The 14,756-nt window shown below is 55.9% G+C and overlaps 1 protein-coding gene across 5 annotated transcripts in view; it reads right to left on the bottom strand.

The window, feature by feature from the left end:
• The window catches only part of Mvb12b (multivesicular body subunit 12B), a 176,242-nt gene that overhangs the window by 18,701 nt on the left and 142,785 nt on the right, over positions 1 to 14,756 (bottom strand). For 3 of the 5 annotated variants that reach the window (XM_078048224.1, XM_078048223.1, XM_078048225.1), the window contains 2 exons: positions 12,001 to 12,056; positions 9,366 to 9,425 (listed from right to left, as the gene is read on the bottom strand). In XM_078048224.1, coding sequence (XP_077904350.1) covers positions 9,366 to 9,425; positions 12,001 to 12,056 — 116 coding nt within the window. Of the gene's footprint in view, positions 1 to 3,853; positions 3,875 to 8,244; positions 8,544 to 9,365; positions 9,426 to 12,000; positions 12,057 to 14,756 lie in introns of those variants that run through there. The other 2 variants (XM_078048228.1, XM_078048227.1) reach the window with 2 other exon arrangements.

The raw sequence follows: 14,756 nt of genomic DNA, 5'->3' as shown, positions 1-14,756 counted from the left end.
CTTCCCTGGGCCCCACGGCTGGGGCTGGGGCTGGGGCTCCTGGCTCCCCTCTCCCCTCTCCCACCTCCCACCTGGGAAAGCTCTGAGCCACACCCCTCAGGGCCTCAGGAGCACTGGCTGACCTCCAGCCCCAGTGGCATGGTGGCTCAAGGCAGCTCTAGCTATGTCCCAACCCCAGGTGGCCTGGTGAGGTCAACCCCACCCCAGCTTCTGCTTGTTCCCCTTCAGCAGGAAGGACATCAGCTGACCTCACAGTGAGGTGCAGGCTCTAGCCCAGACCCTGCCAAAGCTTGTAGCACTCGTTACTCTTGTCACCTTAACGACCACAGGAGCCACGAGCTCCAGTCCACAGCTCTGAGCTCCAGACCGTGCTGCAGGGTCTCCCCTTAAACCAAGGCATTGGGCAACGTTCTTCCCCACTCCCCAGTATTCCAGACATGCCCCACGCATGAGGGCCATCCCTGCCTCCCCCACGTGCCCCTGGTGCCCCGGCCTCCCGCCTTTCTTCCCGTCCTCCCAGTGTCTCTGGGGAGCTGTGATCCCAGCAGTGAATAAGGCCTCCCACAGAAGGTGGGGCCACGGTGTGTCCCTTCCCTCTCTGGCCCCAGCCTGCACTTCAGTTGCCACAGGAGTGGGCATTTCGGGTGCAGACCTGGCTGCTAAGCAGAATCACCTGGGCTCCTGGGCAAACTCAGGTGCCACACCTGCTGAGCCCAGTGCCTGGGGGAGGCCCTGGGATCTGGCTGCAAACCAGCCTGGCCCACCCCCAGGATAGCAGCTCCCCCGGGTGCCCTGCTGTTCTCCCCAGGGCCAGGTATCAGGAGACTTCGAGGAGGATGTAGGTCCCCACCAGTGGGAGGGGATGCTTACTGAGGACAAGGAGAGACACTTGAGAAGGCCACGCATTTCAGGAAAGCCAGAGGAAGCGCCCTGGGGGGACTGAGAGCCACTGGGATTAATAAGGACTGAACAGGCCTTGCTCCTCCCAGCTCCTCCTGCTGCCCCAGCTTCTCTCCGGGGGCCTGGGTGGGCTGCGGCCACTGCCTCTGCTGCTGGGGAGCCAAGCAGGTCAGCCTCCGGCTTCCTCGCCTCAGCGTTCAGAATCGGCCCGAGCAGCACCTAAGTGCAGGAATCCCTTGGGTTTTCCCTCTGGATTACAGCAGGAAGCACTGGAAATGCTGGTTTCCAGCAATGGTTTCCGGTCGAAGGTGGGGAGCTGTGAGGACGCTCAGGAGGTCCTTCCCAGCCTGCAGGAGTCCTGACTTGTGCTCCTCCGTCATATGGGCCAGGAAACCTTCCTCTAATTTATTTTGGGGCATTACATTACTTGAAACATATCGGGCAAAAGTTTCCAAAGCCGTAAGGGGGGAGAGCTCCTTCTCTGTAGGTTCTGGAAAGCCCTGCCTCCGCGACGTGGGCTCCGCGTGAGCCGCCTCCTGCCCTCCCAGGAACCGGGCAAGGGTTCTGCTGGTGCCGGCTCTGCTTCCTCTGCCCCTCCTCAGCCAGCCTGGGCCTCTCACTTGTATGGTGAGCATCCTGGGCCACCAGGGGACCGCCTATGTGGTGGCTGCTGCCCCGAAAACCAAGGGGCAGCGCTGGGAGGGGGTCCCTGGAACCCAGAACTGGGACACAATCCTGCTGCCTCGATGTGCCCAGAGCGGAAAAGACGACTGTCTGGATGGATGGTGAGACATTATCAAGAGCCTCCCTCCATTCCTGACCAGGACGTTTGGGAAAAGAGAAATGAGGGCTAGTTCTTTGGGAAAAGAGAAATGAGGGCTAGTTCTTTAACACGATAAAGAGAGAGAGAGAGACGTGGATGGAGAGCAAACCAGAATGCAGCAGCACAGGCTGCTATTGAAACCAGAAGCTCCACTCAAGGCCAGGGGCCTGGGGACTTGAACATGCCGAGGGCAGACAAAGGCTCCCTGGAAGGGGGCCTAAGGCTGTAGAGCAGGAGGGTGGGTCCGGTTTGGTGACACAGCTGCCTGCCTGGGAGCCCGAGGAAAGCCATGGAAACCCATACTTGAAACATATCGGAAACAAAGAGAGGTCAGCGAGATGGCCGGCGCCCTGTGCACACACGTCACCTGCTGCTCTAGATATGAGTGGCAGAAGACAGCAAGAGAAAAGATCCTGTTGGTGAGAACTACAAAAACATCAGCCTCGGAGGCGGACTCTCGAGAGGGAGTCTGTGGAGGCGCCTGCAGAAAACCCTTCTTCTCTGCTGAGCAACACGCGCAGACCGGGGAGGCAGAAGCACACCTGTCCTCGGAGTCACTCAGGTGAAACGCCAATCATCCCCCATTAACGGATGCACTCATGCAGTTTCAATGCAAGTGTAGGGCGGGTTTTCAGACCTCCGCCCAAGAGTCCAAGAGTCCAAGTTAAGCTGGAAGAACAACCACCTTCATTTAGGAAAGTCACAGGTGCGGGGCAGGGGGCGAGTAACACTACCAGATATGAAAGGTTATTATAAAGTGGAAAGATCCAACCTATAGCCATAATGTAAAAATAAAGGAGGGCAGGGCAAAGCCAGGAACAACTCCACTGGCCCCGTCACACATGGAAATATATGATACAGGCGGCATTTAAAGTCAAGGAGGAACAAAGTCTAACCTGAGGAACACTGGCTAAGGGCTCGGGATGAACGGAGCTGGCTGCCATCCGACTTCCCAAGGCACTTCAGACAAATGAAATGGTTGAAGAGTAATTGATGTTTAGTACATTAAAATACAAGAGTAGAAGAAAATAGGGGTGAATGTTCTTATAATCCAAGACAAGAGCAAGACACTTAAAACTGCCACAAAAGGTTTCATGAGCAGCACACACCATTAACCAGGAAAAAGACTCGGGTTAAAGCACACGTGTGTGCACACGGGTATTTGGAGAAAAGGTGGCTATCTTAAAAACATAAAGAGCTCTTAAAAATGAGCGTGAGAAGCTAAACAATCCAGTACAAAACAACCAAGCTGTGGTCATGAGGCGGTGCGGGAGACAAGCCAGCCAAGGGACACATGCGATGTTCAGCTTGGCAGCAGTCACAGATTACTGAGGCCCAGCAGCATGTGGAAAGGCCCTTGCGTACCTCTGGTGGGGTCTGGAAGGGGAGAACCTGAGGAGCACAGGCATGCATGCAGTGAGTGGGCTGACTGGGAGCACCTCAGGGGCCAGCCAGTAGGGGCTGCCCAAGCACATCATGGATGAGCACAAAGGGGCAACTCGGCGTCTTCAGGTCGGCAAGGTGTACTGGACAGTGGGGTGGTGGGTGCACAGGGTCAGCTGAACGTGTGTGTGCTGTGTGCACTAACATATCTGCAATGTTTGCATTTTTATAAACATGTGATGGCTGTACTCGGGGAAACACTGAATATCAAAACAAACAAACAAACAAACAAACAAAAACCCAATTCTGATTGGTAGGGTAGCTGCTTACGATGATAAACTGCTTGCAAGTTTCCCACTATCTAGGGGAAGGCTGGGCCCTGTCTGCACGGGCAACAGCGGTTGCTGGGCTGTGGTCAGTGGGGAGCAGGACGGGTGGGCCCTTGCTCCTTACCAGGGCAAAGAAGGAGCCTGGAATGTCTTTCATGCCATCAGAGAGGCCATTTAATTAATTTGTTAGACTTCTCTTAAAATGCTTTTTAAAATTTATTTTTAATTGGCAAATACTAATTCTGTACATTTATGGCGTTCAACATGATGTTTTGATTTATGTGCACATCATAGAAAAATTCAATCAAGCTAATTAACATATCCATCACTCACCCACGGATCACATTTTCGTGGTGAGAACGGTGGGTCTCTTTGTTTTTGGCTGAGGGGGTCCAACCCAGCGTGGGCTTTGGGAGAATCTGGGCGGCAGCTCTCATCCCTGAACAGCACATACAAGGGGAGCAGGGCAGGTCAGCTCCCTTTGACTTAACCAGCTTTTACTTAGTGAATAAAGAAGCGTATTTCTACCCCAAACATTCCAGCTGCCTGACCAAAAAATAAAGCAATCAAGAGGGTGCTGGGTGGTGAAGATTCTGAATCGGAACAGAGGGAAGGCACGTTATTATTTCCTGTTGCAATTTAAGACCTGACCACTAGATGGTGCAAAGGGACCACAGATTTTGTAGTTGCACGTAGCCCTCCACAAAATTCGTTAACAGTAATAAGCACAATGAAGGCTTTCCAAAAGTCGAAAGAATGAACAATTATGTTGGGATCTGAACATTTTGCTTTTATAAAATTGGGACTCTGCCATTTCATTATTGATACAAAAATCTTCTGCCTCACTTTTTTTCCCTACAGAATGTAGATCCCAAATCCACCCTAACCTCGAATTTGAAGAGGCCCAGGCAAAGTGGATATCCAAAAGTTGGATTCGAAAATGCTTTTTACCTTGTGCTGCCAAAGGTAATTTCATTAATTTCACCTCAATGTCGTGACGTAAATGCTAGTGGAATCGGCCCCAAGCTAAATAAGCAATAAGCCCCATTTTTCAACACACAAACACATAAAGATGTCAGCTCAAACTGTTTACTAATTAACACTTAAAAAGACACAAATTAGATATGCGTGGCTAAGAGCAATTATAATCAAGACGAATTTCTCTAGTCATTTGGGAACTGAAAAAAATGCCTAATTGCTGGAACCAATGTTTTAAAAACTGAAATCACGCCAGTTAGCAAATATGTTCATTTAAAGAACATTCCACGTGACTACACTCTTGAGGATTGACTACAAACATGAGAACAAGGAAAATATTTAGGTATAAAATTAAAATTTTAAGCTCCCTTAGATTTATAACTTCTTCATTAAATATGTCTGCAAACAGCAGCCCATAAAAACCTGTAGCAATTAAGTGGTTAAATGAACTGCCTCCCTTGTCAATTTTAAGGGAGTGATTAATACGAGAACGTCCCTTTACTAATTAGACGCTCCCTCGTCTTTGAGCTTTCAAGTCCAATGAAAATGGAGGTTGTCTGCTCACCAGGAAGCGAGGTGGGCTAATGAGTGCTTCCCTCAGCCAGGTCTCCACGCGCACTCTGGAGGGCAGGAAGGGTGTGCATCACGGCTTCGGGTGAGCGGGCAGCTGGGGGCAAGGGCTCTGCATGGGGCTGGCGGCTCTGTCTCCCCACCCCACGCTGTGCATCCCGGGGACTGCTCACTCCTATTTTAAAAGGCTGCAGGTAGTTATGCATGAAATGCACCCGCGAGGCCACTGCCGCCCGACCCATCCTGGAGACAAGGGATGAGGAGGTCCCTGAGGGAGGCCAGGCTGGGATGCAGGGCGGGCAGGGCGCTAAGGAGAGGCTAAGTGGCCCAGCTCGGGGTACTTCAGAGGCTGCCGCCTGAACCGCAGAGCCAGGGAGGCCGGGGATGGCTGCGGGGAATCCATCAGATGGAGAAATGGGGCAGCTGCTTACGAGGGAAATAAAGAGCGGCAGGGAGGAGAATATTTATACGCCCGTCTTCTCACTCCGAGGGAAGACGCTTCATCACGGGGTCGGCTGCAAAATTACACTCTTCCTTCTCCCGGCCAGAGCAGCTTCCTGGGGCAGTGGTGGACCACGGCCCCATAGGTCCCTGCTGCCCTCCCGCAGAGCAACATGACTGCTGCCTGGACCCTTGGGGCCCAGGGACAGCTCACAGCTGTCAAGCAGCTGGGGGGACGCTCTGGTGGCTCCTGTGGCTGCGGGGAGGGCAAAGGTTCACTTCCCCCTCCTGAGGCTTGTTCACCATGTCCAGCGCGGACACAGCCTCTGTTCTGAGCAGTGGGTACATGTGGGTGACACATGGATGGTGGCTGCTGGAAGGGGGGCAGACAGGAGGCCTCGAGGCCATCACTGGGAGCCGGGGGTGATGGCAGTGGAGTGAATCTCTTTATTAATCATGGCTTCATTCTTTAACCAGCCACCTCAGAGCATATCCCAACCAATGGAGGTCTCTGTAGACCCCTGGTCTTGGTGCTGACCTGTGGCCCTGGGCTGCTGGCCTGTGCCTGTCCTTTGCTCTCAGGCGTCCCTGGCTGCCTGAGTTGAGTGCCACACTCTCCCCTGAGGTCAGCAGCCTTCTGGGGGCTGAGGGTGAACTGCCCACCACAAAAGGGCGAGATCTTGTCCCCTGCCACGTGCTTCTCAGTGCCAGGCAGCTCAGCGGTCCTGGCTGGGTGGGTTAGAAGGACGGGGCCTGGCTGGAGTTTACTGAGGCTCTCCTGCTCAGGTCCCTACCCACAGCGCTCAGGGCCGACAGGGTCAGGGGCTTCTGAGGTCATGGGGTGGGATGGGGCTTGGGATGAAATTCAGAAACGTCCCCCACCTGCACAGGGTGGCAGGAAAACAACCCGGCCTGGGGCTAAAGGGACAGAATGATAAGCTGCCTTCGGGTGGACAGGCTATTTCCACTGAAGTCCTGATCCCCTTGAGTGGATGTGGCGTGTTCAGCCAGGGTCACACTCAGCCCCACCCCGCCCTGAGTGCTGGGACCACCAAGCAGTCCCACTGGGCAGGTGGCTTGACTGCTTGAGTCTAGTGTCCTGCAAGGTGGGAGGACATTCTGCCCACAGGGCAGCCTAAGGCCTCTCCCGCCTGCCGAGGACGCTGGGCAGACGTGGGAGGCGTCTGGGTGGACAGGAAGCCACAGAGGTCGGGCATCTGTGCCTGGGCCCAGGGGCAGTCTCCCACGTATTTTTCTGCATTTTCTTCATTTATTGGCCTTGGTTTAACAGTGTCAAATACTATTAGGTATTTCAGGAGCAAAGCGATTTCTAAGCTGAGGTCTTGGGGCCCCCAACCGAGGCAGCCGGACTTGCTGGGAATGGGAAAAAAGGGGCAAGAAAAGAAAACCATCTGGGGGACACCTGCCTGCCCTAGGCCCGCACAGCAGGGCCCGAGAGCAGAGGCTCCTCCTCCGCCTCCAGCTCCCACGGGCCGACAGGCCACTGCGGGTTCTCTGTGGGCGGGGGACGGCTGAGCAAAGAGCCTCCCCAGAGGGCACCAAGGACTATCCAGCAGTGACACTGGAGTCTGCTGAGCCCCGGCTGCAGCGCTCGCCGTGCTCCGTCTCGCCTGGTCCCCACCGTCCAGCGCTCCTGGCCTCCCAAGCCCAGATGTGCTCTTCTTTACCCATCAGTGAAGATGAGGAATACGGCGAGGATTTGTCAACTGGGGTGACTCTTGGCGGCCAGCCGCTGGGCGTGTGCCCTGAGGGGCTGGCTGGCTGCTGGCGGGGATGACCGGGGAGAAGGGTGGGGGTGATGGTGACCACACAGGTCACAGCTGCACTGCTCCAAGCCACACAGGCCGTCTCAGTAAAGTGTATGAGTACTGTGAGCTAGGTGTCCTTGTCACCACCCGACTTTACAGCAAAGGGAACTGGGGCTGGCAAAGCTCGGGTGGAAAGGTGAGGTCGAGCTGGGCCTGCTCCAAGAGCCTCCCCACCCCCGGGCTTTGCCTCAGGGGCTGCCACACCCATGCAGTGAGCTGGCAGCACTGAGGGGAGCGAGCTTGCTGTCCTGCCACACGCCCTGGGCCCTCCACTGGCCTCTCCTGCCCACCCCATCCCTGTCACTCAGCTGCCCAGCCAGGGCTGGAACCCAGGCTGCCTGGCCTCTGAGACCAGTTGTCCCCACCAGCCAGAGGATCTCCTTACAGGGACATGGACCCACAGACCCTAGCCTCATGGAGAAGAGTGGGTCTCAGTCTTGTCACTTGGAGCCTCGAGTCTGCCAGTCAGCCGGGGTGAGAGGCGGGGATGACGGCACCAGCCGGAGCCCAGAGCTGTGACGTGGCAGGTACGTGGGGGCAGGACAGCTGGGGACCAGGGCACGCCGCTGCCTCCCCCAGCACCCCCCAGCACGGCCTTCCTGCGGGGGCTCACTCGGCGGCCTTCCCACAAGGCCCCAGGGTAAGCTCTGTTGTTCTCCCCTTTGAACAGAGGGCAGGGGGCTGGGGGCTGGTTCACATGTCTGTCCGCTGGACCAGACCGTGGCCTATCTTAAAGAGCCCAGGTCAGGCCCTCCACCTACAGCTGGAGCAGGCCAACCTCAAAGGCCTTCCGTGCACATCCACTGGGCCCCACGCAAGATGGCGTTTATACGCAGGGGTCCCCTGGAACCACCATGGCCGTCTGCTTTTGAGAAGGGCAGACAGGAAATTCCATGTGCACCTGCCTGTTTAATGCAGTCGCCAGCTGTTTTTTTCCTAAGTTATCAGAAAAAAACAAAAAAACAAAAAAAAACTATAGGTGACAATCGGGTTGGTTTTTATGATTTACTGAAAATCAAAGACAAAGGGGGAGTTTTTTGTTTTGTTTCTGCTATGACAGGTTTAGAAATTTGTTGTACTACATTGATTCAATTTTCCTTGATTTCAGCCATCTTTCAATAATGCAACCTGCTTTTGCTAGCTGCATACACTGGAGAAAACCCCAAGGAGCGGAGAATATTGAAATGGTCCTACCATTTCCATCTTTGAGACAAATGTTCCTCTCCGAGGAGAGCTGGCTGCACCACGTGGCTGCTTCACAAGCTACTAGACAGAGGGGCGACGCACACTCTGAAAACAGGAAGGAACCGGCAGGTCTGGCCTCCAGTCTGATGCCACCATCTCAACCCCGTCTCCTCAGAGCTGCGCCTGCTCTAATCCTGGACGGCTTCCTTTTTTCTTTTTTTTTTTTTAAATTAGAAAAACACCGAACACTCCCAAATCAGGCTGCCAAATGGGGTCTAATTCATCAAGCACAAGGTTTCCTGATCCCTCCTTTGAGTCATAAAGAGGTCTGATCACTTCCCTAGGTCTCTCCTGGTGGCATATAGTATAACAGGGAGAAAGAAAGGTCATCCCCGGGCCGGACCCCGGCCTCTACCTTCACTGGGCTGAGACATTTTAAACAGTGAAGCTGTGCCGACAGCTCCCTTTGTTACTTAACACCTTTAATTTAAACATGAAGATGGGATGTTGGTCATATTTGGCTGGAAGAATTAAGTACATTAAAGTGAGTAGTCCAGGCACGGTGGCCACACCTGTAATCCCAGCTACTTGGGAGGCTGAGGCAGGAGGATTGCAAGTCCGAGGCCAGCTTGGGCAACTTACACCCTTTTTCAAAATAAAAAGGGCTGGGAATATAGCTCGGTGTCAGAGCATTCCTGGGTTTAATCCCATTAATGAAGGGGAAAAAAGTAAGTTATTTTACTTTTTTCTAATAGATTTAAATGATATATATATGTATATGTATGTGTGTGTGTGTATATAATTTTTTTTTTTTCTCAGAAGGGCATCCTGCACCAGCTGTTCCCAGGGAAGCCCACAGATCCCTTGCGGAGGGTATACCCTGTGGTGGACCAAGCCAGCCTGCCCTTCTCTGGGTAGCCTACTTACCTCTTTCTCAATTTCTGCTAGAGATTTGATGGTGATTCCCAAGAGATCAAAGGGCTGCATCTGAAAACACAGATCAACACCCTTTTAACCGGCTGCAAAACACCTATGGGTGTCAACTGGGAAATCTTGAGCTACACTGTGGGAACCTGCATGCCTCCACCTCTTCCTCACAGAACTCCACAGTTGTCAGGGGGGCACAGGGATGAGTAGTGGGGTGCAGGGTGGCCACAGAGAGCAGGCATGGCCCTGAGCTGCAGGCTCACTGCTGGGCCACCCAGGCGCTCACGGTCTCCGGAACAGTGACAGTGGCAGAGGACTCTGCCTCTCTTCTCCCACATTCAGAGGAAAACGTGGGCAGAGCTAGAGCTGTGGGGCTGGGGGTGTCTAAGGCTGTCACCAGAGATCACCCTGACCTACTGCCCAGGGTGGTAGTGGGTCCTAAAGATTTCCAGGAGTCCGTGGTGTCTGGGGCAGGAGCTGGGTGGTTCCAGGTCCCTGAACTCAGTGGTGGTGAAGGATGCTGACACTGCATTTTAATGGGAGTTTCTATAATTTTGTGAAAATGAGGACTTTAAAAAAAATTGCTGGCTTTTCAGCGTGAAAAACCAAACACACAGGCAATGAGCGTCACAGACGCCCACGGGAGACTGGGCTGGATCCGGAGGAGCCCTCTGAAGCCCCCGGTCCACGTCCCTTCTAACCCTGTCAGCTCTGTATTTGAGAGGGACACAGGGCCCAGCCTCCTGGAGTCTAGGCCAGCTGCTGGTGGCCTGGGAGGAGCAGGTGGGCCCTAAGAGTCACCCACAGAACCTGTGGCAGCCTGCAGGGGGCAGAGGTGATGCCCGCATGGGCTGCGGGGACTTCCTGGGTGGTGGTAGCAGGAAGCCAGCTCTGGAGTCTGAAGACCCAGATTCAGAATCAGCCTCCTGGAAATCCAGTGCAGATGTTAGGGTTTGGGCGTGAGGTGTCCCCAGGACACCTGTGTTGGGCAGCAATGCTTGGTGAGATGCCTGGGTGGTGAGAGCTGAAGGAATGGGGGCAGGGCACGGCTGGGGAGCTGGGCCACTGGGGCGTGCCCTGGAAGGCAGCAGCTGCCCTGTGTTCCCGACTGTGTCTCTGCTTCGCGGCCACCATGAGGTGAGCAGCCCCCTCCCCACACCTTTCCGACACCATGCTCTGCCTCCTCTCGGGCCCAGAGCAACGAAGTTGGCCCACCATGGACTGAACCTCTGAAACCATGGGCCCAAAATAAAGTGTTCCTTCTCCAGGCTGAGCTTGTCCGGTATCTGATCACAGCGACCATAAAGCTGACTACCAAACAGCTCAGGCCACTGTGGGGTTAAACGGCAGGAGTGCTTATGGCCTTCAGTGCTCGCTGAGCCAGCAGCAGCACAGTCACAGGGGCAGGGGCTTGGGACGGGGCCACCAAGTTAGACACCAAGAGCCCCTGGGGCTGCTGTGCCAGTAGTCCCAAGAATGCCTGGCCCTGTCTGCGCTGCCAGCCTGCGCGCACGAGGACGGAGCCGCCTGCCTGCACCGCCAGGGTCCAGCAGGGGTCCAGCTGTCGCATCGTTAGGCCCTAACTACCCACTAAACTTCCCGACTGGAGCTGGTGAGCGGGCAGCGGGCCTCTCCAAGGAGCCGTGGGAGAGGCGCCAGCATCTCCATGGCAACGGGGCCCAGTGGAGCCGAGGAAGTTACTCGAGCTCCGCGTGTCACGTCAGGAGCATTTTTCAAGATTAAGCTGCTTACCAGAAGGGTTCAGAGGAGGCCTATTATATTTCATGAAAATGGAAAGTACAGAGCAGGTCAAATTGCAGGCCGGGTGGTTTTAAGCTGGCTCCAAGAAAAACAGCGAGGGGCTCTTTAGCGGGTGCCCAAACTGGGACTTCGATTTGGAGCTACTCAAGGCAATCTTCTAGAGAAAGCATAAAGCCAGAAACAAGTTTACCAAACTGGTGTGGGCCATGCCTGCTGCCATCCTGGGGCGGGACATCTGCTGAGAGGGTCCCTGGAGGGCCAAGCAAGCGGGCAGCCCAGCTCGGGCTCTTGTGCACGGCAGGCGCCTCTCACGGTCTGAAGTGTGGCCTCCAGTCTCGGCCAGCTCACTCAGTCTGTCTCCCAAGAGGGCTGGGGAGTGGAGACTGGCCAGAGGTGCTCTGCACCCTTGGGGGCCTCAGAGCAGAGCACAGTTAGCACAGAATGCAGGAATGCAAGGGGGGCGTGGGGAGGCTCTTTGCTACAGGAAACCATCATCATTAAACAAAGAACAAAAATTACTAAGCTGAACACAGAAAACGACCTTCTCAACCCGAGAAGTGTGCCTCAACTTGGCACCACCTTTGAAACGAAAAGGCTCCCTGTGTGCCAGCCTCCGCCGTCTCGTGCCCCCCACTCCCAGGTCTCCCCACGCCTTCCTTCCACCTCTCAAGCACCTCAGGTGCAGGAACCAGCCAAAGGGGCCCAGGGGGGAGCAGCGCCACCCCAGCTCTCAGGAAGCTCTTTGGGTTCCACGTGTAGGCCCAAGGAACCTGGGGCAGGAGTGTGGGCATCCCCGGAACAGCCCGAGGGAGACGCCAAGGCAGAGGGGCTTCAGAGGGTGGCAGAAGAAGGGGCAACTGGGCACAGGACTTACACTTTCTGGAACACAGGAGAACTTCTCTGAAATCATGAAAGGCACACCATCCATGGCTGCAAAAGAAGAAAGAGAAAATGGCATGAAGCCACCACCAATGTTCAGTGACGTCACCCACAGAGGGTGCGAGTGAGCCCGAGCAGGAGCCCCGCTCCCAGGACCACGACTGGTGGGGACAGGCACACATGCACCTCCAGCCCCCGGCTGCAGGTCTAGACAGCCACTCCACCCTCCACCGAGGGGTCTCTCCAGGCTGTCAGTGGTGGGAGACACCAAGGGGCTGACAGCAGGGAGGGGACACTCAGCAGGGAGGGGACAGTGCTGCACTCTGGGAGGTGTGTGTTGGCTAGACGTCTGAGCGGAGCCAGTGTCTCCCCAGGCTGCTGGGCTCACAGGTAAAGCCTCGCTGGAGGAAAGAGGGGCTCTGGAGTCGCTGACTGGGCACAAGTGCCAGCTGGGACTGAGTGAGCAGCTGAGGTCACATGTAGAGGAGGACAGCCCCCAGCAGAGGGCTTGGCAGGCAGGGCGCATGCGTGTGCACACAGGCTGGGTACTGTCAATGACCCTTGGTCACAGTCCCGGGCTTCAGGGCTGAGGCAGGCTGTTAGTCTGATTTTAACAGGACCCAAGGGCAGGGGCGTGGACGGGTATCCAGCCATGAGGGGACCAGGCCCAGAGGTGCAGTTCCTTTTCTGAGCCCTCCCCACACTCCACCTGCCCTGTCCCCAGCTCTCACTGTCAAAGGCACAGGGAGAAAGCACAACATCTCTGCTGGCCCTGCGTCGTGACAGTGGACAGAGCACTCGGCGGCCACACTGCCACTGGCCACCTCACCACATGGGGGGTGCCACGAGGGACACAGTGACAGGGGCTTCCTGGAGAGGGTGTTAGGCCCAGGGGCTGCTGGGAGGAGCCTGAGCAGCCAGGCCATGTAGCCAGGCGGTGGCCAAGGTGGTGGCCTTGCCAGGGGCCACGACTTTAGAAGAAATGGAGGGAGGGACAGACGCCTTGGTGGGTGGGTGCCCTGGGAAATGACATCCTCCGCTCCCCCAGGGTCTCCTCTGGTAGCCAAGGGCTGGACAATCTTTCGGTTCCAGGAAGGAAGAGCAGCAGACGCAGAAAGAAGGAGCGCGGAGGAGGACAGGAGAAAGAGGAGAGCCGGGGCCGGCCCCTCCATCAGCAGGACGGCCGAGTGAGCCAGGCTCGTTACTGATCCCAGGACAGGGGAGAAGGAGCTCTGCCCACGTGTGAAGAGGAGCAGGCAGAGCGAGGCAGGCTCCCACCACTGCCTGGGCACCTCCGTTCCCTGGGAGGCGCGGTCCTGAGCACGGGTGGGGACAGGACACCGGCAGGCAGCGGCCATCTCCCACTGCAGCCGCCCTGTGACTGACTGTGATAGACCCCTCTGGGGCTGAGCCCTGAATGGGTGCTGGGGACACTCCCCGGCACAGGGGGTGGAGCAGCGAGGGGCAAACAATATTCATTACCTGTTCAAGACCCCGGTGGCTGTCCAGCACCTATGTTTGTTTGTTTATTTACACCTGGAAGCCATTCTGTGAATAAAGGATCCTTGAAAGTCCAGAGCGGGTCAGAACCGAGTCCCACCCACATTGGGGAAGAGGCCATGCTGGCTCCTGCACCGCTCACCGGCCACCACTCGCCCCCATGACACCTGGGTGCTCTGACTTCTGACCCTTTGATGCTGTTGACCCTGGCTGGGCATGCAGGACTCACGCCATCTCTGGTCACTTTGCAGATGGGGAAGCAGAGACCCCGGAGAGGATGGGGCTTGCCAAGGTCACACAGGTAGGAAGCAGTGACCCCCCAAAGCCTAACTTGTAAAACTTGGATACCAATAACAAAGCATTTTTACATACACAGGTATAATACGTATCAAATACATAGTTTGATCAAATACATAGTGGTACACATAAATCTGTGCCACAGCACGTGTATTTGGGGTGTGTTGTGTGGACAGCACGTCTACACTGGGTGTCAGGCACACATGGTTCTCTCTGAGCTGCTGGAGACCGAAGGGCATGGATGGCGCGCACAGCCGGGATTGGGGGGCTGCTGGGCCATGGCCAGCCCCCCTCATGAGCACACCCAGGAGCCGGCCTCGGGCTCACCTTCCGTGCTGACACAGGCAGAGGGAATTCTTCACAGAGAAGCTCCTTGAGGTGCCGAAGGGTAAGAAGATCAGAGGTGACATCGCTGTCACACACACACCAAGAAGGCCCCGGAGAAGGAAGAGAGGAGCGTAGCCACGGTGCCTGAGGAGTGGAAGCAGCTCCCGGGTGCTGGCAGCTGGCGCACGTCCACCGGGCTGATGACAGAGGGGACTGGAACTGCCTGGTGAAGTGATGGAGCTGAGCCGAGGGCAAAGGACCACCCTCCTGAGAGCTCACGCAGAAGGTGGCACAAGTTGCCCCCCCCCCCCCAGTCTTCTAGAGCCCAGACTTAACCAGCGCAGAGAGAAGGCCCAGTTGGCAGGATCTCACTGCTCAGGAGGAGCAGGACTCCTGCCAGCACAGGAGGCTCTAAAGAGCAGTGGAGTCAGGGGAGCCTCTGCCGGAAAGGAGAGGCCCCGACCAGGCTTCACAGGTTTAACCAATCAGTGGACCAAAGATCCCGGCAGGCCGTGAGCAGCGAGCGTCAGCAGAACCTTGACGAAACTTCTTGTGTTATCCACTAGACAGCCAGAGAGGGGCGAGTGGAGACTGTTAAGGTTAGGAGATTGCCCACCGCCTGGGCAT

This window comes from Ictidomys tridecemlineatus, chromosome 4 (assembly GCF_052094955.1).
Source record: "Ictidomys tridecemlineatus isolate mIctTri1 chromosome 4, mIctTri1.hap1, whole genome shotgun sequence".
Taxonomy (NCBI): Eukaryota; Metazoa; Chordata; class Mammalia; order Rodentia; family Sciuridae; genus Ictidomys; species Ictidomys tridecemlineatus.
Note: the sequence above shows the minus strand (reverse complement) of the source record. Positions and strands in the feature narration are given on the sequence as shown.